Genomic DNA, 26,551 nt, shown 5'->3' on the forward strand with positions numbered 1-26,551 from the left:
GTTGACTTGCAGTCAAATTTTCTTTCAAATTTATTTCAAAATGGCGGAAAATCATTGTAATGAAATTGCAATAAAACGTCGAGGTATGAGAAAAAAACATACTCTTTCATACGTGAATATGAAGGATGGGGATATTCTACCCTCGGGTCACATAATGTTGTAAAAACCTCGGCAAGCATCAGGTTGTACAAAATTTGTAACCCTCGGGTAGAATAACCCTAAATCCTAGCTACTGTTGTATTGGAAAAGATATCGCCTTCTGACTGACTTTCAGAAGGCGATATCTTTTCCGCTACAACAGTGGCTACATTTACCTATGTCCTTGATATCCAAATATGAAAGAGTCTTATAGTCATGCATGTATATAAAGGGCACATAGCGTGACAGTGTATTACAATATGTATTAGTGCACGTGATGTACATGCTCAATCAATAGTTTTTATCTTTCAAAAACTTACATACATTTTTCGAAAAGTTATGTTACATACAGTAAATAGGCCTCCATTTTGATAATACTATGATTTCTATAATAGTAATTTCAGATATGCATTTCTCTTAAACGTTTCATCATACAGTATACATTTTGTACATTCGATTCAAACATCAGTAAAACACCGATTCCAAGTTCTATATTACTTCAGGAATCAGTCCATCTTCCAGTTTCTATAGGTAAGTGCAAGTTTGAAGTTCTGAATTTTATTATTATTTGCCTATCCGTTGACTTAAATAATTTCACAAAATGTTTTTCAAATTCAAAATAATTTTTAAAATTAGAATTTATAGTTTGATGATTTCTCTATATCACTGAACCAACCAACCAACCCTTTTTTTTACAAATTGATCTTAAAAATTAAACTTTGCAAGGACGTATATGAATATAAATCCTTGATCTTTATTTTACGATAGATTTAAGTATGCTCTATTATATGTACTGTAATGTACATTTTTATATAGGACCAATTTGGGCGATCAGGGCCCAGATGTGCTCCCAGAGTCGTATAACTGACACCGTGAGAGTGTTTATATATCGGAGTTAGGGGCTTTATGATAAATAATTAATTAATAAGTGTTGCGTTGGTTTAGTGATTATCTTGATGACTAGTGCGCCCAATTTCGAATTATGGGGTGCCCAAAATGTATCAACACGGTGCCCAAACTTCTGTCAATTAGGAGTTTGTTAGGGATGTTTTCTGTTCTCGCGAGAACCTTAACAAGATGAGTGGTATAAAAGAGAGTGCGTATGAGAGGATGAGCGAGTCTGACGAGAGCCCGAGTCTGGATGATAGGCTGGATGTGATACCTCTGTATTCTTTACATATATTCTGTTTGGATTTTAATACACTATTGGAAATTTACAACTGTGTTGTTTCTTCACTGAAGTGGTAACCCAGCACAAGACGACCCGATCTATTTATCTTTTATGTGACGTGACAGACGACAGCCATCATGCTGTAGGAACTCAGTGATTTGAGAGGAAACACATATATATACATATAACACGGAGTCTGATCAACTTCTCGTAGTCAAATTTATCAATGTGGTAATTATCATCTTGTTTCCAGTCATGTCACTAGTTCCGGGTACCACAGTTTGTATTGGCATAGCCCATTACCCTTCCGGAGCAAAATATAAAGGTTTCTTAAAAACATTAATAACATCAGAAAATGCATACCGATGACCTAAAATAAGGTTACGACACCAAACATATGCAAGATTTCCTGCGTAATATATGAAAACATTTGAGAGTCAATTCGCTGTTTTGCCGTCTGGCGCAATGATAATCAACTACAGCGCGGTACTTATAGGACGACGGCGGGAAACATAATACGACCCGCTTTATGAAAATAAACATTTTATTTATTCTAATCAAATCGTTCAGAAGGTGATGATAAATATAGTATTAACGGAAAGCTAATAACTTTTGCAACTCTACAAAAGTATCGATCTTGTTTTACATTCCCATTTTAAAAATTAAAAGCCGTTTCGGAAAGGTAGTGGGCCTTTAAAGTATTATTACGATCTCGGCAACTATCAAACACGTACATACGTATGGACTAAAACACAACGAAAATCGTCGCAGTACATTTATTCTGGTAGTCCTACGTACATTAATAAACACCAATTTCTTCGAAAATATGTTTAACATTATGCATCCATTTGAATTCCATCATAGTATTTGTTTGTATAAGTTAAACATCAACTTATATACATGCGCATGTATATTGCTAGACAGATTATTAGTTGTGATCATTATGTGCCAGAACATAATTATTCTGTTTTTAAGCTCTATATAGTTATGGAATCTCCCTAATTCGCCATATACTATGTATCACACGTACTTTCATAATACCAATTAAGTATACGTTTGCATATAGCTGTAATATTTTCGTGACCCCCTACTTCTACGTACTGAATACGGTAATACTGCTAATACCGAGAGAATCATTTGTATATTTTTAATTAACTGAATATAGATACCGTAGGAAGAGGAATGATTCTTAAAAAAAATCTTAAAGGCTTGTAAACAGCAAACATAGCATTTCTTGAATGTTTTAATAATTTCAATTTCTTTTTTATGAAATCTCTCATTTTAATTCATCAATATAGAGTCTACTCCTAGATACGTGTATGAAAACGAATCTACTTTGTGAAAAAATAACAATCTTTGTTTTAGACTCTATTTGTGTTTACTTAAGCAAGGTTTCTCACTTATAAATAAAAGTTAGAACAAGGTAATTTACAAATGGAGATGAAAGCCTTGCTAAAATTAGCCAATTATTTCAAGCTGCATGGTTTAGAATAAATCAAGGACGTATATGAGAAGGATAAGTCACACTGGGTTTTGGGGGAGTACAACGTAGGAGCTTTTGTGTTTGTGCACTGACCGTGACGTTGGGCGACGACCGTTTTCCTTTGATATCTGCCGGCGCAGCCTTTGATGTAGCTTGCGGGTGCGAGGGTTACCGTCTTACTTTCTGAAGCGGGGCCGTCATTTCATGAGCTGTCGTACTTTTTAACGAAAATTTAAGACATACTTTCTAATTTTCCGTCCTTAAAGCAAGTTATAAACGTAAAATTTAATAAACTTTACATTGGTGTTTCGTTTGACTTGATAAGACAAGTATTTGTTGAGAAAAACGGTTTTTATTCCCGGTTCATAGGCGTCTCGTGTGGTGTTTAGTAGTGTAAAGAGACAGTCACGAATCCTTCTCACTTATAAATCCTTGGAATAAATGAATGAATTGACAATCTCTGAAGTAGGCCTATTTACACTTTGCCAACTCACAAACCCCGCCAGGCACGGCGGTGCACTAACCCGAGCATTACCAGTATACTTTGCGCGATAGATCTCTCGGACGTTTTCATAGAGAAAAGCAAAGACGCGATGAGTTCCGTTTGATCTGACGTCGTGTCACATGGTTATCCAAAATGGCGACTGACAGGAAACTTCCGCTATATCTTGCTGGAATATTTGGATTGATTATAGGTAAAGTATATAGATTAAGCATTGCTATTTTCACGATTTAGTATGAACAATATGAAAATAACACAGCCATTACCATTCAACGATTGATACATGGTCTGTTTGTTTGTTATTGGATGGCAGTTTCCGCTGATCGCCAATGAGGGAATGACCTTACCTGGCTAACAACACAAGAATTTCGCTAGAGAGAAATACATATCGTTGGCTCTTTCTCGCGAAATTAGACATTGGTTAATATGGGATCAGTTATGACTACCATCTAACTTATAATCTATATTTTGGATATTCCTTTGCACCGACCATTTTATAATAGATAACGAATATACGTACGCGTCGACAAAAGTCATTTTGTATTCTTCTGTACTGTCTTGGACTAACGTTAGATGTCAATATTATCAAACTTCAGATCTACCGCAATACGTTTCTGGACCCGAATGGATACATACGCATGTTCACCTAGGTCATGATCATGCGAAGTTCAAATAAATTGAAGCGATATCAATATGTTAACAAAAGAAATATAATCTAAATTTCTAAATTATGGCTGGATCAATATACCGGTATACTGGTATGTGCGTACCGGTGGCGGTTTTTTTGTAGCATATCGATATATACATACATATTTAAACATGCTGATACATATTTTAACATGCTGTATATCGCTGCATCGTTTTAAATTGTATAAACGCCCCCTTTGATTTAACAATGTTTAAGATTATGTGATGCCTCAAGCTCTAATATCAGCATTGTATCCCATATTACATGAACTTGTGAGTGTTTTACATGTGAATCATGGCATAATAATAATGCGTCCCAAAGGATGAAAAATGCATATATATATGCATGTTAAATTTTGTTTACTGTAACAGATTAATGTGTCATGAGTACAGAAAATATGGCTGACTTTTTTTCGTCCACAATTTACATTTTGGTTTATTAATATGTGCCCCCCCCCCCCTTGTTACAATTATTTAAGCGCTAATTACAGTGAATACAGTAGTTACTTTGTATACCATGGCCAGTTAATTCCAGATCATCATGATTTTTGTTTTTATTTACAGCTCATGCGGTCTCTCAGGAGTTGGTGGTGACACATGCCCCTAAGTATGTTCACTTTCAAGAACAGTCCGAACAGTTACAAACCAGTGATGTACCAAGAGTTATCTCCCATACCCTTGGAGTTCCAGCACAGGTCAGTATTCTCGTACTAGATAGTGTTAATGAAGATATTTTCATGAGAGCTTAATTTCTTGATTTTCTTGTATTAATCTTTCACTGTGTGTTGTTATTTTCATGAAAAATGCAATTTTAACAACAAAGTTTATACCCGTACAAAATATCACGTGCGGAGGAAATTTTCGCGATCAAGCGTCCTATGCATAATTAACGTAAATTTTCTCCTTGCGTTATTTTCCATATTTACAGTACTCGGGCATCCTGTTGACCTTTGACCTTTGGTAGATTCAGAAATCAGGTCATCATTTCTCAGAAAGCTGAAGTGATGACTCATTTAACATATTCATCAAGGAAGACACATTTAGGCACTTCTGGATCAAATGCAAGGGCAGTCCATTATTAAATTTTAGGGGTGAATTAGTTAAATTTTGGCCCACTTTTGATCATGAAGTTAACTTCAAAAGCCAACAATCATGAAATTCATTACCAGGTGTACATATATACAATTTGACTTTTTTTTCTTCAGGAGGTGTCTTGGAATGGCCTTAAGCAGGGCTCGTTGTTCAAACGGCCCAAAGCTAACGTGTTGATCTCAGTGACTGGATACGATGGCATCAAACAGAATCCACTCCCTCTCAAAAGTGTTGCCAAGTACCCCGTCACCAATGTAAGTATAACGATAACAGCTTTGGCTTAAATGGATAGTGCAAATGTGGTGATTTGATATTGTTCCTGGAGGTTAACCTTGTCAATAACCATATTTAAAATTAGACTCGAAGGATCCCATGTGTGAATCCTGATCTGGCCGTACATTTTTAGGCTCCTACTAGTTATTTATGCTGCAATATTATTGTAGCTCAAAAGATTTTTAGACAGATAATGGTGTCGTCTTTGGAGCTACAATTTGTGCTTATTACTGCTAATGAGGCAAAGTAATGATTATGCAAAAGACTTTTAGACAGATAATGGTGTCGTCTTTGGAGCTACAATTTGTGCTTATTACTGCTAATGAAGCAAAGTAATGATTATGCAAACCATTATCAAAATGTTTGTATGCATATTATTGTACTTGTTGTATATCACTTAACTGCTAGGAAATAAAACTGAAATGTACAAAGTAACAAATTCACAGCAAGACTTTATTTTTTTTCACATATAAATATGACGGTCTATTAGAAGCAAAATTATACGACAAGTCTACAAATTATGAATTTGACGTCTTGTGATTGGGTACGGTAGATTTTAAGAATGGTGGTTATGTTTGTTTTACACAAAAATAATACATAAGTACATGTATCCATAAAATAATTGGAAACCTACAAAAAAAATATAGAAAATAGTGCCCAAGTGATTTTCTGAGATGGTCGCCACTACGACACATAGGAACCGTTATATGTAAATACACCGTACTCGGCCGAAAGGTATAGAAGACCGGGTACATATATTGGTTCTACACTTATTTGTTTAAGTAATAATTTATTGGTTTGTACAATTAACCTGACTCATTTATAATTATAATTTTCTCTTTTGTAGGATGTAGCGAGTGTAGATATCGGGGAGTTGATGAACAATTTACAGAACGCCTTCTTCGACCAGACCCCTCTTCTCCTTGACGCTGGAGTGGACAACAGCGTAATTAATTAATATCTCTAACAGAATATATTATACAACTGATTTTAGTAAACAATGCAGTTAAATTTTTCAAAGAGAACTTGACAGCTGTGTGTTTTTACTGTGTATAACGGGTTGACTATCTAACGTACCTCATTGAGATAAAATGTTACAGGTTGACTATCTAACGTACCTCATTGAGATAAAATGTTACAGGTTGACTATCTAACGTACCTCATTGAGATGAAATGTTACAGGTTGACTATCTAACGTATCTCATTGAGATAAAATGTTACAGGTTGACTATCTAACATTACCCTATTCCTGATGATCATAACAGCATTTAGTTCCCGGTCATTTGGTACAAAATTCCCAATTGATAACTAAAAGAAATGAGAAAATTATGCTTATAATCTTAAAATTACATGTGTAATTGTTTTCATGCAATTAGCAGTAGTTAAGGTTTGACATGAATTAGCGCTTGAATGACAGCTTGAAAAGCGACAAGCGCTTAAATAAAATTACCACTGAAATAAGTACAATGTATGTTTATTGTATTTTAGAGTTAGTATCGTAGAGTCAGACTTTGTTAAGATTACAGGCTATTTTTGTAACTAAATAATTTGATGACTTTCTCTGTTGTAGTTTTTCGATGTACACTCGGACTTTGATGTATTCCGTAAGATCCCCAACACGATGCGCCATATGGCTGACCGTTTGATGGACGTAGACTCGGTCAGTCGGACCCTGGCCACTGGCACACTCAATACTTCTTCACCAACTCACCTAAAGCTGATGGGAGAGCTACAGATGATCCAGGATGTCTTTAACACTGTACACAAACTTACTCTATATTTGGATTATTATAACCAGGGTTACTTTGATGATTCTGTTAATCTATGGTGGCCCTGGCCATGTATATGTTAGCATTAGATGGCACTGATAGTGTATATTTTGAGAGAAATCATGGCCTTGACAATGTGTATTTTATAAAATATGATGGCCCTGACAATGTACATTTCGTGAAATACAGTGGCCCTGACAATGTTTATTTTGCAAATTATGATGGCTCTGACAATGTATATTTTGCAAAACATGATGGCCATGACAATGTATATTTTGTGAAATATCATGGCCCTGACAATGTATATTTTGTGATATTTCATACTGTGGGGAATATGTTAGTCCAGGCAGTCTCTATACAGGGGAATATGGTAGCACTGACAATATGGACTTTTCAGAATTGATAAAAGTTGAACCCCTGCTGTTGAAGTCGGAATGAAAAAAAAAATACTAAAAATTTCGTCCAATTTAGACAATTATTCATTAACTATAACAGGAATGTAAAGGACATCGAGAACATGCAAATATACATATGATAACTTTCATAGTTTAGTAATTTCTTGTGGCAAACATCTCTGCAACTTTATTTTAGTGCTTTTTTTTTCTCTGTTCATAAATTTTGTAGACATGTTCTTGAGTAAAACTGACCTTCCCGATTAGATTTGATGTTGATTCTAATTTTCATTCCACCATTGTTAACAGTTGTCCAACAAACCAGAGATGCTTTTGTCTAAATCTCCGGATCTTCTGTCCTTCAACATCGGTGGTCTGAGAGACGTTGCTGAGAAACACGGAGCTGGATCTTCGGAGGTGTCAGATGCTTCAAGCCTTGTAACAGATTTCATCCATAAGGTATGATCATGTATTTTCAAGTCTACAAGTTTGATAGAACCTTTTGATAAAAGGCTAATGGATGTTGATATATGATGTTACCAAGTACAAAATATCTCTGTCAATATCAGACGACAAATGACCAAGGAAGCATGGGTACTAAAAGGTGTAAAGCAGGTAAAAAGTTGTCATCTAAATTTAAAGTTTGACACTTTAGACAATGCTGTTGATTTACAATATGCTGTAGAGTGGTACAAGATCGCGAAATTTTGCCCTACACATAATGTTTTGTGACGTGTTGTATTTTAAGGATAAGACAAATAAAAGAGCTCAGTTAAATCTTGATCTAGAAAATAACGCCCACGCGCATGGTTTACCGTAAGAAATCATGAAGTTAACCACCCGCGATAATTTCCATGTTTACAATACCGGGAACCAGCTTCATCATTCAACTTTCCTTATCTTTAAGAGGCTCCTAACCATAAAATTGTCCATAGGAAAGCATTACAGAGATTAAGAAAGTCTCCTTTAGTTAACTTTAGACTTTATTTTCTTAACTGTAATGCTGTCAAATAGGGAATTTCATGTTTACAAGTCTCAGTGTTTGTTAAACTAGGGCCTGAGCATATATTTACTTAACACAAAATTTTATGTGCCCTTTTACTGTAAATTAACTTTCTTTCGCGGCTACTACTTATCGGGATTTCCATTTCAAAATATTTTTGCGGAGACTAAGTTTCGCAGATTTAAAATTGAATGAAGATATGTTTGAATTTAATTGTGCTAGAATTGCCCTAGAAATCAATTTTTGGATATAAACTTTTGGGAATTTACCTTGATCGCGAAATTCACGAAAATAAATTGCACGCGAGAGAAAGTTAGTTTACAGTATCCATATTTTGCTCTGCAGCTTTCTGTGATTGCTTTTACACAAGTTTTGATTTCTTCAGATTACCGACGACTTCCGTCACCTTTATAAAGACAATGTTATAGTGGAGGTATTGACCTTGACCCCACAAACTCCAGGTTACATAAGGAAGGTCCGCAGTCTCAAGGCCGCTGAGGTAAGTATTCATCAATATTATCAGAGCTTGATTGGGATTGATTTATTTTAAATCTTATTAACAGTCTGGGTCATTTAAGGTGGTGACAATATGAAGAGATGGAGGAAAGTCGCGATAGACTATTCGAAGACAACTGCTGACCTAGGCCGTTTTCGTTTATTCGGAACAACCGGTTTGACCGTTGGTTAAAGTAATTATTTCAAGTATAAGTCCTGACGGACCTGCAGTTTTTGATACAGGCCTGTGAGGGCTTTGCCAAGGCTCGTCTGAAAACAATGTAAAATCACCAGGTCCGTCTTTAATTAATAAATGAACAACGAGGTCCATCAGCCAAACCGTATAACCGAAAACGGCCCTACAGTCATTACGTAACTGTCCCAGATAGGATTCAACCTTGTCACACAAAGGTGGAAGGTTTATTGGAATTAGTTCAGACATCTTAACCACATGACTCCTTATGAGGAGAATAACTTTTGGAAATGATTTTTCATATCATATTCTAAAATTTAGCAAAGTTTCATGGTATGATTAAGAATATATCGTAAATTTTCAATTCTGCGGTTTTTAAACTCTAACAGACGATATTCCACATATGACCTTGTCCTATACGATAGACCTTATTAATGTTTTGACAGGTGACCGGTGACATTCTTTATATGAACTTGTCTTATGCAATAGGCTTTATTAATGTTTTGACAGGTGACTGGCGACATTCAGTATTAATGTTTTGACAGGTGACCGGCGACATTCAGTATTAATGTTTTGACAGGTGACCGGCCACATTCAGTATTAATGTTTTGACAGGTGACCGGCGACATTCAGTATTAATGTTTTGACAGGTGACCGGCCACATTCAGTATTAATGTTTTGACAGGTGACCGGCGACATTCCTGATATGAACTTATCCTATATACGATAGTCCTTCTTAATGTTTTGACAGGTGACCGGCGACATTCCCGATATGAACTTGTCCTATATACGATAGTCCTTCTTAATGTTTTGACAGGTGACCGGCGACATTCAGTATTAATGTTTTGACAGGTGACCGGCGACATTCAGTATTAATGTTTTGACAGGTGACCGGCGACATTCCCGATATGAACTTGTCCTATACGATTGACCTTCTTAATGTTTTAACAGGTGACCGGCGACATTCAGTATTAATGTTTTGACAGGTGACCGGCGACATTCCCGATATGAACTTGTCCTATACGATAGTCCTTCTTAATGTTTTGACAGGTGACCGGCGACATTCCCGATATGAACTTATCCAAGGATTACGATGAGGACTACTCAAGTATATTCAACATCATTCTGTGGTTCATGATCGTCCTGGCCATCGTTTTGTTCGCCGTCTGCTACGGCATGTGGAACATTGACCCCGGCAGGGATAGCATCATATACAGAATGACAACCACACGACTAAAGAAGGAGTAGATCTTCATAATACTGGTCTCCATTATCAAGTTTGTACAAGTTGTACAAATCGGCTTTACTTGTATGGTATGAACAAATCTTCTGTATTGGGCAACAGCTTTCCAGCAGAATGGTTATGATTGATACATATTTGATGTAATTTTATCGCAAAGGTCAAAGGTGAATGAATTATGATTCTCCAATTACACACATTTACCAATGACATAAAACTTGTTTGTGTATTATCATCCAACCTGTTATGTACAACTAGTACAAATAATTTAATATTACACATATTTTGTACAACTAGTACAAATAAGATAAAAGAACATTCAGTTTGATAATTGTTTCCACAAGATAGACTTCCATTATATATGTGTATGTATTAAGTTGAAGCATTCAAATGATGGTATTGTCAATTTTAAAATTTTCTTAAAAGATTATAAATTTAGAAAGAAATTAAAAAAATAACCCTTTTTTTCTTTTGTTTGATGGGTTAACGCTTTCAGACTTTATACAATTCATAATTTGATATAAATCTGTAAAACAAATAGTGTAAAACTTAACCATATGTGAGTGAGTAGAAATGTATAGAAGGTGTATCATTATGTATCTAGTCTTGTCTGATGAGGACAAAATTAATGGTGATTTCATGTCGTTACTATTTATTAATAGGAATATTTTAATTTTGATATGTTTATAATTCTGCTGATTATGTTAAGATTATGAAATATATATATATTGGTGTGAATGTTGTTGTATTTGTTTGATATTCCAGTCCCCTTACTCTATAAAAAAATCCACCCATGTAGTCACCAGACGTAAGTTGTCGTGTAATTAAGTTTTCATATTTTTGAATGAAAGGTAATTCACAACTGAGGAATTTCAAAATTGTCCTCGTTCTCAGCTTCAAAACAACTGATTCTAAATATGAAAATTCTATTTGTTTAGCCAAAAAAATAAAAAGGTGAGAAATTTTATATTTTAAATATCACAGGTTTGTAATGTTCATTTTATTGCAAGAACTACAATTTGCGAAAATAACCTTTTTTTTTTGCTCGTGTATACATATGAACTGTGGTAATATATTGATTGTTTAAAGGCCATAATTACGAGAACTTCAGTAAAGTAATAAAGTTTACAGAGTCTTCTATAATTCAATTACATTTTCGACAGCAAGAAGACAAGTCAAGTGTGGGAAATCGATGTTAAATGATCTATTTGTTAAATCTGTGAAATAATGACTACAGTTCTCATCTGCTGACTACATAGACATAGCTGATGATGTGATAGTATGAATGTGTGTACGTTGATATTATAGTCACTTCCGTAATTATTGGTCATTGTGTAATTATCATTGATTAACATTCCGTGGTTTTAATTATAACTAAAAATCTGTGGTGCATTTAGTATGCAAGACAAACATAAAATCCTGTTGATTTCAAAATGTAGATTCAAACTTATCTAGAACGTTTAACTTTTGAAAGCAATCTTGTGTAATGAAACGAGGATATGATTGTTGTATAGGTGTCTACAGATGTTATTCCGATGACAAAAGTTAGTTTGGTATACTGTGAGCTTGAGATATACTACAAGTTTGATATTCATTTTCTGTACAGAGTCCTGTGGTATTCAATGCTGGCTTCATTCACGAGCCAAAAATTGAAAAATAAAAATTTAAACATAAAAGAACATTTATGCTTGATAAGACATAACTTCCATATATTCAAGTGCTTCAACCTGTTTATGAATCGACAATTAAGATTTTCCAGACAGTTATGAATGTTGATCTCTATTTGTTATTATATATCATATGATTGTAATCAAAATTGCTTGAAGCGATGTGGTATTGTTTTAAAACCCATTTACATGTAATAAATACGAGGAAGGTCATTACGATGTGTGTATTATACTAGATCAACATGTTACATGTTATGTGCGTGTGTTGAACTTTTGTATATCATCAAGTCATTAATTAATAACCAAATTATGATTTTGATAATCATGCTTGAAAATGATATAACAAATCATGAAAAAAAATTGAATTTATTGCAAAAAAAGTTTTTCCATCGAATGAATGATTGTTAAGCATTGTTGTATCTTGATCAGATAGCTGAATAGTGTATAGTACATTATTTCGAGTGTTGTGTGGTGCCGTAATTTTACAAAGTTGCATTTTGGTGAAAATTGTCCATGATTTCCAACAATTCCATCATTCCTATGTTATAAACCAGGGCAGTATGTGATGAAAGAGATGTGTTGTTATTGTAACCAAGAACAAAGCTATTAGGTTGTTATAGATGTCTCACTTTTCCTCATATGATATTTTCATGTATTGTGCGTTATTGGTGGGTAGATTTATCATAAAAATAAACAAGTATACAAAAGAGGAAAGAAAGTGTATGTTGTTTTTAAACCAACTTAAGTCCTGTTAATTTTAATATTAACAATATGTTACCGTTCTGGCTTATTATCTGTTCCAAAAGGCCAGGTCAAGCTTATTCCAAAAGGCCAGGTCAAGCTTATTCCAAAAGGTAGAGTTAAGCTTATTCCAAAAGGCAAGGGCAAGCTTGTTTCAAAAAGCCAAGGCGAGCCTGTGTCATCCTATAGTGGTTAATAGGGTTGTAACGATTCATCGATATAATCGATCTGAAATTTCACGATACAATCCTATCGTCAGTTAGACTGTATCGCGATATGTCTAGCAATAGTAGTATGCACCCTATAATTGCTGAATAACCTCTCCTTACAAACAAAAATAGCAGCCCAGCTGAGAAATTTAGATTCAAAATAGGGCACAGAAACTGTTAAAAGTGTTTGTGCTTTGATTTAGATGTTTCAAGTTGTCAGAAAATGAACTCAGGTTAATCAAAGACAATTTTAAACTTGTCGGTAATATTAAAATATAAAATAAACATTTGCTTGAATTTTTGTATTATGTATCGCAATACCTCATGTATCGCAACACAATATCGCGATACGTATCATAACGTGAAATTCCCTACGATACTCAGCACTAGTGGTTAATTGGCAGTACGAAGTTTGGGATATTGCATGACTTTAAGGTAATATGAATGAAATCACTTTGAAAAATAACTCCGGAGATATTACCTCTGACTTCATCATTTTATTGAAATCATACTGTGCAAACAACACCTGTACCTGGTTATAACGAGATGATTACCTGTATACAAGGTTATAACTATTACCTGTACGATTTGTTCCTCATGTTATGACTTAAAAATCTGTGTAATCATGAAATACAATGCTATTGTAGAACAAACTTATAAATCTGTGTAATCATGAAATACAATGCTATTGTAGAACAATCTACTTATTAAAAAAATGTACATGAGCTTTTTGTTCAAAAACTTTTAAAAGATTGTTATCTTTGATAACAAAACAAAACACATTTTCCACATTAGAAATAACAGAAAGCTACAAGTATGTTTCTTGTTCAATGTAACTTCTCTGACCTCACGATTTCTAAATGCATCATATATATTTGAAAGGCAATACAATTTCATCGATAATCATTGTTAAAATGTGAGACTGCAATATGTTGGCTAACTTTGTTCATATTGGTCTCAATATCCAATATACATATTTAAGGACCAAGGGAAAATGAAAGTTAAAAAAAAACTACATGCATTAATCTATAGTACATGTACTAAACAAAAAGAGCAGTAAAAAACTTGGATTTTCAAAATACAAGTTGATGACTAGTAATGATTTAGAAACTTGACCAACAGATGGACACAATGCCATTCTCTGAACATCAAAATCAGGAGAGCTTAAAAAAAATTAGATGTAACTTAAAAACATGATATTAATGCAATGGTCATATATCAATTTACATGTATCTATGGCAAAACTGATAAATTGCAAATTAAAAGCGTACAGATAAAACTGACTGATTTCAATATACAACCACAACTGTAGTTATACTATCTGATTACTGTAAAATTAAAATCCACCACAAATGTTTCAAGCAGAAATTAACGAAATGTAATTTTATGGCAAACAATTATATAAAAATGGTTAACAACGTCTAAAATTTGTTCTAAAAGCACCATACGTTATCAAACTCTGTGTGCCAGCACGTTAACATTACATACTAATATAACTGTACCGCAGTCATTGGGTGATGAATTTTGATGAAAGTTTTAGACACGTTATGTTACTAATTCTTTGCCAGATTTTGTTCCCAGTTGCAGTTGACAAAGTAACAAATGAAGCTAAACCATCACTGGGATAACATATATATATACAATCTCACAAGTTATTGTTCATGGGATAGATATGCATCAATAGGTCCATAAAATATTATGTTTCAACAATTTCCCCGGAGTCTATCAAGAGCTTAAGAGATCAATGTATTCCATCTTTGTATCTTACAGAGTTATCTCCCTTGCGGGTAGGTATAGATTGTGATATCATTATTTCTGAAAGGTAAGATGTTACTCACGCAAGCACATGATGTCACAAACAATAACTACCAGCAAGGGCAGATAACTCTGTAATACGCAAATACAGAATAGAGCTCCTAGCAGACAAAGGTGACGGACTAACAACTTTATTTGGATATGAAAGCTGCAGATTTTAATCCAAGATAATATAGCACAAATATGCTATAATCTTCAAACTATAAATTCTCAATAACTAAGTATTTGGCCCCTATCGCGCTTGCTATAGATAAAATTGATTGTTTCATGTGTAGATATAATTACTATACAAGCAAATTGATCCCTGTTTTCAAAACTACCTGATGACATTATCTCGTAATCCGGACGGTTTAGGCTGGGAACGAAGGTGTCCGGATTAACGAGGGTCCATTGTACAGTCTCGCTAGAAAACTAAACAGACTTCATCATGATATGAAAGATAAAGTAGGGTTTCATCGATACTCCAGGGGTTACTATCACTGACGTTACATCCACCCCTGGACTATCTCATAGTAAAATAGGAGGCAACAGAACAGATAATTTAGGCCATTGATGTCAATTGAAATAATTGAATACTGTTACACTGTGATTGACTGTATGGCATCACTCTCTCTGTAGACTTCTTAAGAAGTCTTTGCAGGCCCTGATTGGTTCAGAATTTTTCTCCTGCGCTGCTTTCAGTTTTACTATTACATAGTCCCGGGGTAGATATAACTTATTTTAACCCCTAGAGTATTGAGGATGATTGGTATAATGGCGTAACAGAATACCTGAGCTATAAAGATATAGGATTGTCACCAGTAATAAATAAAGACAAATTGTTCAAATAATAAAAAAAACAGAAATACCTGCAAGACAAAACTGACACATGAAAATCAGACGCATTAGAATAAAACGAGACAGACATGGGTAATTATTCCATCATATTACAAAAATCATCACGATTATAAATTATGTTAATAAATGGAGATCTAAGCTAACATTGATCATATGCTTGTTCAAATTTTATAGATACAATTGTACCTAATCAATGTTCATAACTCTTTTAATTCCAAAAGTATCTCCTAGATCCAAGACAAACTTGACAACAAGCATTCAAAAACACTCAACCCAGTCACTAAGATACATGTAACTTATAATTCATTCACCCCTAAAACGACCCATATGAACTCTTCCAATTGAAACTTTGGAACAGTTCATTATGAATTGTAAGGGGGGTGAATGAGTTAATTTTTAGACAGTTTTTTTATTCGTGGTTGCTGTGAATCCACAAACATAAGAATTTTGTTCTTATGGTGTTTTTTTGCAGCCATTACTGATACAACAGTTATGGATGGATTTTTGAGGACTTTTTTAAATGATGTAAAGATTATACTCTTCCTAATTTGGTTTTATTTCGTATTAATTTGAAAACTATTTCAAAGACAGCAATGCCCCTTAAAGAAGAAATATTAAAGGCCCACTACCTTTCCGAAACGGCTTTTAATTTTTAAAATAGGAATGTAAAACAAGATCGATAATTTTGTAGAGTCGCAAAAAATTATTAACTTACCATTAATACTACATATTCATCACATTCTGAACGATTTGTTTAAAATAAATAAAATGTTTATTTTCATAACGCGGGTCGTATTATGTTCCCGCCGTCGTCCTAAATACCGCGCGGTAGTTGACTATCACTGCGCCAGACGGCAAAACAGCGAATTTACTCTCCACTGTTTTCATATATTACGCAGGAAATCTTGCATATGTTTGTTGTCGTAACCTTATTTTAGGTCATCGGTATGCATTTTCTGATGTTATTAATGTTTTTTAAGAAACCTTTATATTTTGCTCCGGAAAGGTAATGGGCCTTTAATACATTTATATTACCAACACAAAACAATGATTTACATGCACATGGCCACATTTCTTGAGATTTTGTTTCAAAATCCACCTTATTTTACTACCAGTTCTCTGTCACTAATTTACAACACGGAAATCATAAAACACCAGATTATATCTCCTAAACATAAGGAGTGGATATACCAGATTATCTCCCTTTAGTTTGAAATATAAACCTAGACATACAAAATTATCTTCCCTTAGTTTGAAACATAGAACCAGACATACTAGATTATCTCCCCATAGTTTAAATCATAGGACCAAACAAATTAGATTATCTCCATTATTTCTTGAAATATTGGACTTGACTTTTTATCCCCTTAGGTTGATACCTATATCCAGAAACCAGATTATCTCCCCCTAGTTTGATCCATAGAACCAAACAAACCTGATTATCTCCCTTAGTTCTGAACATAAAATCAGATATACTGGATTATCTCCCCCTATTCTAAACATAGAACTAGACATACTAGATTTCTACCATAGATTGAAGCAAAGTAACAAAAAAATCCTCAAATTATCTCCCTTATTTCTTGACATATTGGACTAGATATTATATCCCCTTTGATTGATACCTATATCAAGAAACCAGATTATCTCCCCCTAGTTTGTAGCTTAGAACCAGACAATACTATTAGTGTTAAGTGTTCAGTGGCCAGTCTACTATACTGGAATGACTAGCTGGAATGAAGCAGCAACATATGTATAAAATATAGATTTCTCTTTAAAATGTTATTATACGATATGCAACAAAAATTGATTATCCAAATGAGAATTATAAAAAAAAACAAAAAACCATATGGCAACAACATCTAATAAACTACATGTAATATATAAGCAAATCTGTATAAAGATAGTGATATTTGATACATAAAATCTCTGTGAATAAGACAAAAACTAAAAGTAAATTATTTCAAACATGTCGTCACTTCATTTTTTAAGGAACCTTTTATTGAAGCCTTAATCCTGGTTGAATTTTTTTTTAATTTTTAGTGACAGCATTAAATAGAATGTCTTTATAATAGATTTTCAAAAACAAATTAAACATTGCCACATTTCATTATGCTTAATATTCAGACATAAAAACATTATTGCAGTTTTAAAGGGTAACAATTCACATGGGACTAATTTTAATAGTTATCTAAATGACATAGAATTCCACTGGATCTTTTTCTAATGATAACTAACCCGTACTCTTAACTTTATTGAATATTCACCTGGGACAATTCTCTATCAATAATTTTCGTCATCATGATCCAATATTCACATGGGGACTATTTTCTAGTAATAATATAAAATATTCTTTTTTTTAATGTAAAATGCAAATTTTGTTTAAAAAAAAAATAAACACATAAATGAAACATTATTTTAAGTTTTAAACTTATATGTCAGTGTGCTTTTTGTTTTGAGAATATTTAATCCACAAAATAATAAGAAATAGATAAACATATCATATGTTCTTCTTTGGTCATATTGTTAAATTCTCATTCAAAATCACAAAATTATTGATATTCACATCAAACCATTTCCTAAAAATCTGTCTTCATCATTATTACAATATTAAGTCTAAGATTGATCTAATATTCACACAACACCAATTCCTAATGTTAACTACGCTTTGCATTTAACAGGGACTATTTTCTTCATAACTGCTGTTCTCAAAATAACCTGTAATTCACTAGGGACTAATTTTACATGGGACTTATTTTCAATGATAACTTAATTGTTTTTCCCAAAATTGTATATTATGATATACAATAACCATGGCACACTTCTATTTTATAAATAAAATATCAATCTCGATTAACTCATTCACCCTTGAACACATTTAGACTCTTCTAAATCAAACACTAGACAAGTCCATTATGAAATTTCAGGGGTGAATGAGTTATGTCTAAAAAAAACATTCAGCGAAATAAAAATAAATTAAAATAGCAATAAAAATCAAACAATGAATAAAATCTGGCAATATGGCTATCATCATGAGAACAAAATTTAGATCAGTATACATTATCAAACATTGATTGGTAACTGTAGAAGCTAGAGATCTGACTAAGGTATCAGCGTCACATTCGAGGTATAACATATTGAGACATTTAAGATACTGATGTGACACTATTTAATATAACTAATTCTACATCATTTTATAAATTATCAACACAAAACAGTACATTAATGATTCAACTTATGGACTTAATACATTATATATATTATTGATTTGATGTAAATCGTATTAACGTATTCGGTCCTCATGTCCCTATTAGCGCCCCTCGTCCCTCTTGAGGCCTCAATTACAATTGCCTGCGCATAAAAAAGGACCAAAACTACACAAAACTGTATAGGTTTGCTATCATTTTGTCTTATTTAGAACCGTTGTATTCTTTTTTCAAATTTTTAAATGCCCTGCACGGGTGCTTATTGGGGTCAATTACAGTAAGGCATGGAGGGTATTACATGTCTTGAGTGGCTATGTAATATGTAATTTATTTAACCAGTTCAAGAATTTGATATACCATGAGCCTTGAGTATGTAGCCACAATTGTAAGATTCTATTTATCACATAACTAGTTCATATGGAAATATTATATAGACAAAACATTTCAATTTCATTTCTATATAACAGTGGTGAAATCAGATAGGATTTGTTGTTTCCAACTATTGAGACAATCATTTAACATCATATTTTCATTATGACGTCATTGTTATTTGTGACGTCACAATAGTGCTATTCCACGTGTCTTACGATATGTATGACAATGGTCGTAACACGTGGCTGAACGGACCAGTTATGTGATAAAAAGACATTTTTATGATATGAAAGAACATTTCCAAAACATCATTAAATCATGACATCATTCTACATTGCTCATCATACCGGTATTACATAATTTTATACGACTGATATGACAACATTTCATATTCTTGATCCGACATTGGTTTGTATAGAGAGTATTCCTTGTTTCTTGATGAATACCAGTTATATTTCACCGAGTGAGGTGGAAACTTTAATATTTTTCACGAGTGCAAAGTGAGATGAAATATTCCTGGTAATCAACAAAAAAGAAGGAATATTCTATGTATTACATTTGTTTTCTCAATTCCATTTACAGAAGACCATCGCTACTTAGAGTCCTGCCAAAGGTTATTCCGCAATTTTATTTTGCAGAGTTATTTGCCCTTGTGATTATAACGTTGCATTTTTGTGAGCATAACGTCATATTTCTACACAAAAGTATTACATCATTTTCGCGCACAAACTAATAACCTAACAATCAAAATTATATTTTCACTGTCAATGCTGCATTCTGATTGGTCACCGTAAAACTTTATAATTCACAGCAAAAAATTGTAATAAATTAATATATTATTGACACATGACATATGTCAATAATATTAAACTATCACACTGCAGATGCATTTTACATCACTAATATGTAATTTTTTGGCTTAACTGATATGATATCCTTTCATGCAAGCAACATACTTCTTTCGGTAACATACTGACATTTTATAATTATATAATTATTGATGTTATCATTTCACATCATTCATAATTTCGTTTATGACCTCATTTTACATCATCGATGTAATTTTTTGACATAACCGTGATTTTATAATTATACACGAGCCATTACTGCATTACTGATGTAATTTCATCTATCACTAATATGACACAATTAAACAATAATGACACAACATTTTATATTCCTAATGTGACGTCATCTTATGGATCATTTGGATATGACATCATTTTACATTAATGGTATTGCATCATTTCAGATAACTGATATGACATCATTTTAGATAACAAATATGACATCATATTACATAACAGATATGACATCATTTTAGTTAACTGATATGACATCATTTTAGTTAACTGATATGACATCATTTTAGTTAACTGATATGACATCATACTAATGATAATGATATGATTAATGACATTTACTGTACTATTACATAACTGATATGACATCATTTTAGTTAACTGATATGACATCATATTACATAATTGATATGACATCATTTTAGATAACTGATATGACATCATTTTAGATAACTGATATGACATCATTTAAGTTAACTGATATGACATCATCTTAGATAACTGATATGACATCATATTACATAATTGATATGACATCATATCAAATAACTGATATGACATCATATCAAATAACTGATATGACATCATATCAAATAGCTGATATGACATCATATCAAATAACTGATATGACATCATTTTAGATAACTGATATGACCTAATTTTACGTAACTAATATGACATCATATTACATAACAGATGTGACATCATATTAAATAACCAATATGACTGATATGACATCATTTAACTCGCTCCATACACTCAGCTCTCAGAGCTTTTATTTTTGCCCGTGGAAATGGCCCAAGTTCTGTAAAGCACTTCTGAAAACATAAAACAAAAAAAACAACATTACAATTATTGATAAAACTAGAAATATCAGTGAGACATAAATCCCCTTCTAAGTATCAAAGCAGGATGCACCCTTGATACTCCAGGGGTTACTATCATCATCCTTATATTCACTCCTGGACAATGTCATAGTAAAACTGAAGGCTCTATGCTTTCACAACAAATTGATGAGATTTTTCAGTCTTTTGGTGTACATCAAAAGAATTGAATAATGATAAACTGTGGTTGGCTGTGTGGCTTTGAAGTTGTGCGTCACTATCCTTGTAATCTGCAAAAAAATCTCTGTAGGCCTGTGATTGGTCAACTTTGTTTTCTTCTGAACTGCCCTCAGTTCAGCTATGAGATAGTCCAGGGATGGATATAATGACAGTAATAGTAACCCCTGGGATATCAAGGGATGCAGCAGGACGAGACGGGGCAGGCATGGGTCACAAAATGTATTTCCCAATTTTTTGTGACAATACTCTTCAGCTCATATCATATCAGTTTATCATACATTTCCCTTTCATTCAAGAATGGCAATTTAAATGTCTAACTGGGCCAAACTCCTCAAATTCTAGGGTGATCATGTCATTATTTATGCAAAATCTATAGCGCCTCTCTAGAATGCCTCTGACCAAATTCATTCTGTATGTTATGATTAGTAGTGATTAAAAGGGAATAACCGATGGACAAATGGACGAGTAATGGACAAAGATTATGAATACTATTGTATTTGCTATCACTAGCGCCCCTCCCCCTATAAGTGCACTTCCCCTTTTCTGGAGACGGCGTTGAAGTTGTATAAATGCCCCCATCCCTTGGACTTAACAATCTTGTTGTATCCCAAATAACATGAACTTGTGAGTCTTTTACATGTGAATCTAGAAATAAGAAAGTGTCTAAAAGGTTAATAGGCATATGCAGGTTTACTGTAACAGATTATAATGTAAACTTTATTTATTTTACATCGATTGAGAAACAAGTTATACAACTTATATAAATCACTCTCGATGGCCTGGATGTAAGCCCGCGAGGGGTCTTAGTGTGGGAGGAAACCGGAGTGCTCGGAGAAAACCCACGTGATCGGGCAAGTGTTTCCTGACCTTTTCACGTCCGTGCCGGGGATCGAACCCCGGCCGGCTAGGTGAAAGGCGAGCGGCTTAACCACTACACCTAACAGATTAATGTGTTATGAGTACAGAAAGAGTTAAAATATGGCTGAATTTTTCATCCACAACTTACATTTTGGTTCACTAATAAGCCCCCCCCCCCTTTTGTTACAATTTTTTTGATGCCCTGATAATTACGGCGAATACAGTACCAACATTATGGCATAAAATACTACCTGTCATCAAGATTTCCATTAAAAACTGGCATAGTTAAGATAGGTATTTAAATGTTTGCATGTTATACATCATCCTCGATACTCAAGGGGTTTTGTTCACTTACGATCTATACACCCCTGGACTATCTCATAGTAAAATTGGAGGTAACAGAACAGGTAATTTAGTCCTTTGATGCACATCAAAAGAGCCTTAAAACGGTACACTGTGGTTGACTGTGTGGTTTGAAGTATGGTGTCGCTCTCCCTGTAGTCTTCAAACAAAATTTTTGAAGGCCTGTTATTGGTTCAGATGTGTTCCCCTGAGCTGCCTTTTAGTTTTACAATGAGATAGTCCAGGGGTATAGAGATTGTAAGTGATTGGAACCAATAGAGAATCGAGGATGGTTATCCATTTAACTGGATAGCAATGAAAATTATTCATTATTGTTTTTTTGTAGTACTTGAATTGTTACCTGTAAAAAGACGTGACAATCAACAATCTTTGGATTATTAACGATTTGTTTGAAGAAGTCCATTGTCTCGGTGAAGGTTTTACAGGCCAGGAATTGTTCCTTGTTTTGTATAATCAACATTGCAGCTACCCGTAACAGAATCTTATCCCCCTCGTAGAACAAACAGTCCCAGATCCTCAAGGTTGTCTGAAATCAATAAATGATAAATGCAATTACTGCAAACAGACATTCTTTTGTGGCTTACCCTTACCTACAATTACGCATTTTATAGACTTTTCCACATTTTGTTTTGACTAAAATTTTTACACATAAATAAATACACAAATGTGATTTTTCTTTTACGCACTATTGCGAAAAACTGTGGAAAAGGGAAAAGACCTACTTCTCTGAAAGTGCTTAATTTTTTTTATGCAATTGCATAGAAATGTGTAGAAATGTAACTATATTTCACGATTTCCATTTCATAACCGGTTTGCAAAGATAAACTTTTGCAGATTGAAACATTAAATGGACATCGTCACTCTCAATATAAGTAATGCTTACATCAATTAGTGGAGATAAATATTTGTGAATTTACTTGAAACGCAAAATTGTCTGAAGTAAATGGCATGTGAAAGAAAGTTGATTGACAGTATAATTTAATAGACACAAGAGATATGATTGTCCTGTGATGTAACAGTTAATGTAGTCTCTACACATTTATCACATACGTAATCTAACACAATCAATGAAGTGACATCAGGAAACAAAGACTTGATGACACATCCGGTTATAAGTAAAGCGGACAAAATGGCTGCTACTGCTGGATTTTTATGTTGAAATTGTTTGAAATGTAGTTTTTTGTAATTACCGTATTCGATCCAATAAAACCCATCCTTATAATTCCCCCTTCCCCTTTTTTGGGCTTCAATTTCACTAACCTTGAAATAAATGCAGACTGAAAATATGACAACTGTTGGATTCTTTACTAATTTCTTTTTGCAAATTGATTTATGGCTTACTTAGCAGAATAATTTTATGAAAGGCTAGTCCAAATTTGTTTCTATCAAGTCCCCCATTATTTGCTTTAAATTTCTAAGCATCCTGGGCTCTTACATGGCTCGAAAATGGTATGTGATAATTGTCACATACCTCTCACTTATTTTATATATTACGGAAAAATTAAGTCTCTTTTCACGATATAAAACTCTGAAATCTATAAAATTGTTAGAGCAATATTGATGTTGTGTTATTAGGACGGTTACCTCCACTGGCATGACATCAGCGAAGAGACACAGGAACCACTTGGTGGCGACCAGGCACCACTGTATGTCCATTCTCTTAAGGTGTGCGTGGATCTCCGGGGCTTTCCATCTGTAAAATTCGACATTTGGTGGAATTAATTAAACCTGGAGGTTAAAAGGTCAAATTATATGTAACAGTGACATAGGTTTGGAATCTGACCGAAGTGGAACACTATAAATCTTAAGTTTTCAGTACTACCAGTGCCTTATAGTGTAGGAAATGCAGTAAGGACAATATTTATTCAAACTCTGTTCCCCTTCCCCTAAGGATGCTTCTGGCCGAGTTTGTTACGATCAATGCAAAACTTAATGACAAGAAGTGCATTAAAGGATTTACCAATGTTTACCCCTATTGTCACATGGGTTCAGAGCCAAGATTTAAACAAACTTTGTATATTTCTGATCAAGTTTTGTCAAGCAGAACTCTATGACTTGTAGCAGTCACATTTTTTGTACACAGGGAAATGTCACATGCAGTACTCTGCTAATACATGTTTACACAGGAAAATGTCACATATTGTACGCTGCTAACATATTTTTACACAGGGAAATGTCACATGTTGTACGCTGTTAATACATGTTTACACAGGGAAATGTCACATACTGTACTCTGCTAACATATTTTTACACAGGGAAATTTCACATATGGTACTCAGCTAAAATATTTTTACACAGAGAAATGTCACATACTGTACTCTGCTAACACATTTTTACACAGGGAAATGTCACATGTTGTACGCTGCTAATACATGTTTACACAGGGAAATGTCACATACTGTAGTCCGCAAACATATTTTTACACAGGGAAATGTCATATAATGTACTCAGCTAACATATTTTTACACAGGGGACTGTCACATACTGTGCTCAGCTAACATATTTTTACACAGTGAAATTTCACATATGGTACTCAGCTAAAATATTTTTACACAGGGAAATGTCACATGCTGTACTCTGCTAACACATTTTTACACAGGGAAATGTCACATACTGTACTCTGCTAACATATTTTTACACAGGGAAATGTCACATACTGTACTCTGCTAACATATTTTTACACAGGGAACTGTCACTTACTTAATGATCTCTCCTAAAAGTTCTTGTTCTGCTTGTGTGGCTTTCATATCAGGGGCATAAAAATCTACAAAAGGATGGAATGTATTATGAATTTTAATATATGTTTCTGCATACAAAAAGAATTAAGGAAAGAAACAAGAGATCCAAAAGAGATCTTATCACTATGTAAATAAAATACATTAATTTTACTATGTATTATAGATACAGTTAAGATACTCCACCGCTGACAAACAGTATTTTTTCTTTATCAAAAACAGGGGCAGACAAATTAATATTTTTCTTCAATCATAAAAGATACTTTCTTTACATCATTATCACCATTAAAAATCATGAATTTCTACTTTTACTCGAGCATTGATGTCACTATTTTTTAATTTCATCAGGGTATAAAAAAAATTTGTGTGCAAACTGTGTGAATCCGCAAAGATGTTGCACCTTTTGAGAAAAACGTACCTGGTAGAATATCGTTCATCAGTGTGTCGAGTAACCAAAACACTTTCTCTTCATTTTTCACGATTAATAACAGCAATCCAGCAACAAAGTTTACACCCTACAAGTATACAAGTCTTCATTACATTGAAGGCTATACTTTTGATATACACAAAAATCTTACTACATGAAATTAAATAAACTTTTCATTTCATCATCTAAAACATGGTTTTGTAATGTGATCCATAGAGTCTTTTCAATCAGAAAATCAGGTCAAGGTCATTTGTATTTAAAAACTTTAGGAAATAAGGTCAAGGTCATTTATTTTAACAAACTTCTAGAAACCAGGCCAAGGCAATTTATTCACAAACTTCCAAGAAATATAGTCCAGGTCATTTATATCAACAAACTTAAGAAAATAAGATCAAGGTCATTTATTTTATATCAACAAACTTCAGTAAATAAGGTCATGGTCATTTATTTTAACAAACTTCTAGAAACCAGGCCAAGGCAATTTATTCACAAACTTAAAGAAATATAGTCAAGGTCATCTATATCAACAAACTTAAGAAAATATGATCAAGGTCATTTATTTTAACAAACTTTTGGAAATAAGGTCAAAGTCATTTATTTCAACAAACTTCAGCAGCACTTTTCACCAACCATGTCACATTAATGTCTCAGGTTTCTTGAGAGGTCATTGCATATGGATTTGAAGGCCTCAATTTTTTTTCATTTCACTCAAACTAACCTAGAATATATCAACAGTATAC

The 26,551-nt window shown here is 33.5% G+C and overlaps 2 protein-coding genes across 4 annotated transcripts in view; one reads left to right on the forward strand and one right to left on the reverse strand.

Moving 5' to 3' along the window:
* The first annotated feature begins 3,356 nt into the window (after window positions 1-3,356).
* On the forward strand, window positions 3,357-13,780 carry LOC138307582 (renin receptor-like). Of its 2 annotated transcripts, none has more exons than XM_069248385.1 (8): window positions 3,357-3,487; window positions 4,546-4,676; window positions 5,187-5,327; window positions 6,194-6,292; window positions 6,917-7,105; window positions 7,817-7,966; window positions 8,896-9,009; window positions 9,950-10,009. In XM_069248385.1, exons 1-8 carry the CDS (start codon window positions 3,430-3,432, stop codon window positions 9,992-9,994), a joined length of 927 nt encoding a protein of 308 aa, XP_069104486.1. In that variant the 5' UTR covers window positions 3,357-3,429; the 3' UTR covers window positions 9,995-10,009. The 2 variants fall into 2 exon arrangements, with proteins under 2 accessions (XP_069104486.1, XP_069104484.1); XM_069248383.1 differs by lacking the exon at window positions 9,950-10,009 and adding an exon at window positions 10,249-13,780 and having other exon boundaries at window positions 3,358-3,487.
* Window positions 13,781-20,803: 7,023 nt separating this feature from the next.
* Window positions 20,804-26,551, reverse strand: part of LOC138307910 (growth hormone-regulated TBC protein 1-A-like) — a 29,648-nt gene continuing 23,900 nt past the window's right edge. Inside the window, exons 7-11 of one of the 2 annotated variants that reach the window (XM_069248837.1) lie at window positions 25,803-25,899; window positions 25,350-25,413; window positions 24,234-24,342; window positions 22,990-23,175; window positions 20,804-21,182 (exon numbers count right to left, since the gene is read on the reverse strand). In XM_069248837.1, the coding sequence (XP_069104938.1) occupies window positions 21,102-21,182; window positions 22,990-23,175; window positions 24,234-24,342; window positions 25,350-25,413; window positions 25,803-25,899 (537 nt within the window). In that variant the 3' untranslated portion in view covers window positions 20,804-21,101. The remainder of the gene's footprint in view (window positions 21,183-22,989; window positions 23,176-24,233; window positions 24,343-25,349; window positions 25,414-25,802; window positions 25,900-26,551) is intronic. The other variant, XM_069248838.1, reaches the window with a different exon arrangement.

Source organism: Argopecten irradians, chromosome 14 (assembly GCF_041381155.1).
Source record: "Argopecten irradians isolate NY chromosome 14, Ai_NY, whole genome shotgun sequence".
NCBI classification, from domain to species: domain Eukaryota; kingdom Metazoa; phylum Mollusca; class Bivalvia; order Pectinida; family Pectinidae; genus Argopecten; species Argopecten irradians.

Bases quoted from the DNA above. Each gene is read 5' to 3' on its own strand.
- LOC138307582 (XM_069248383.1), top strand. From the start codon at position 3,430: ATGGCGACTGACAGGAAACTTCCGCTATATCTTGCTGGAATATTTGGA. The intron at 6,293-6,916 runs GTAATTAATTAA...TCTCTGTTGTAG, and splicing joins ACGCTGGAGTGGACAACAGC to TTTTTCGATGTACACTCGGA. The intron at 7,106-7,816 runs GTACACAAACTT...CATTGTTAACAG, and splicing joins TCCAGGATGTCTTTAACACT to TTGTCCAACAAACCAGAGAT.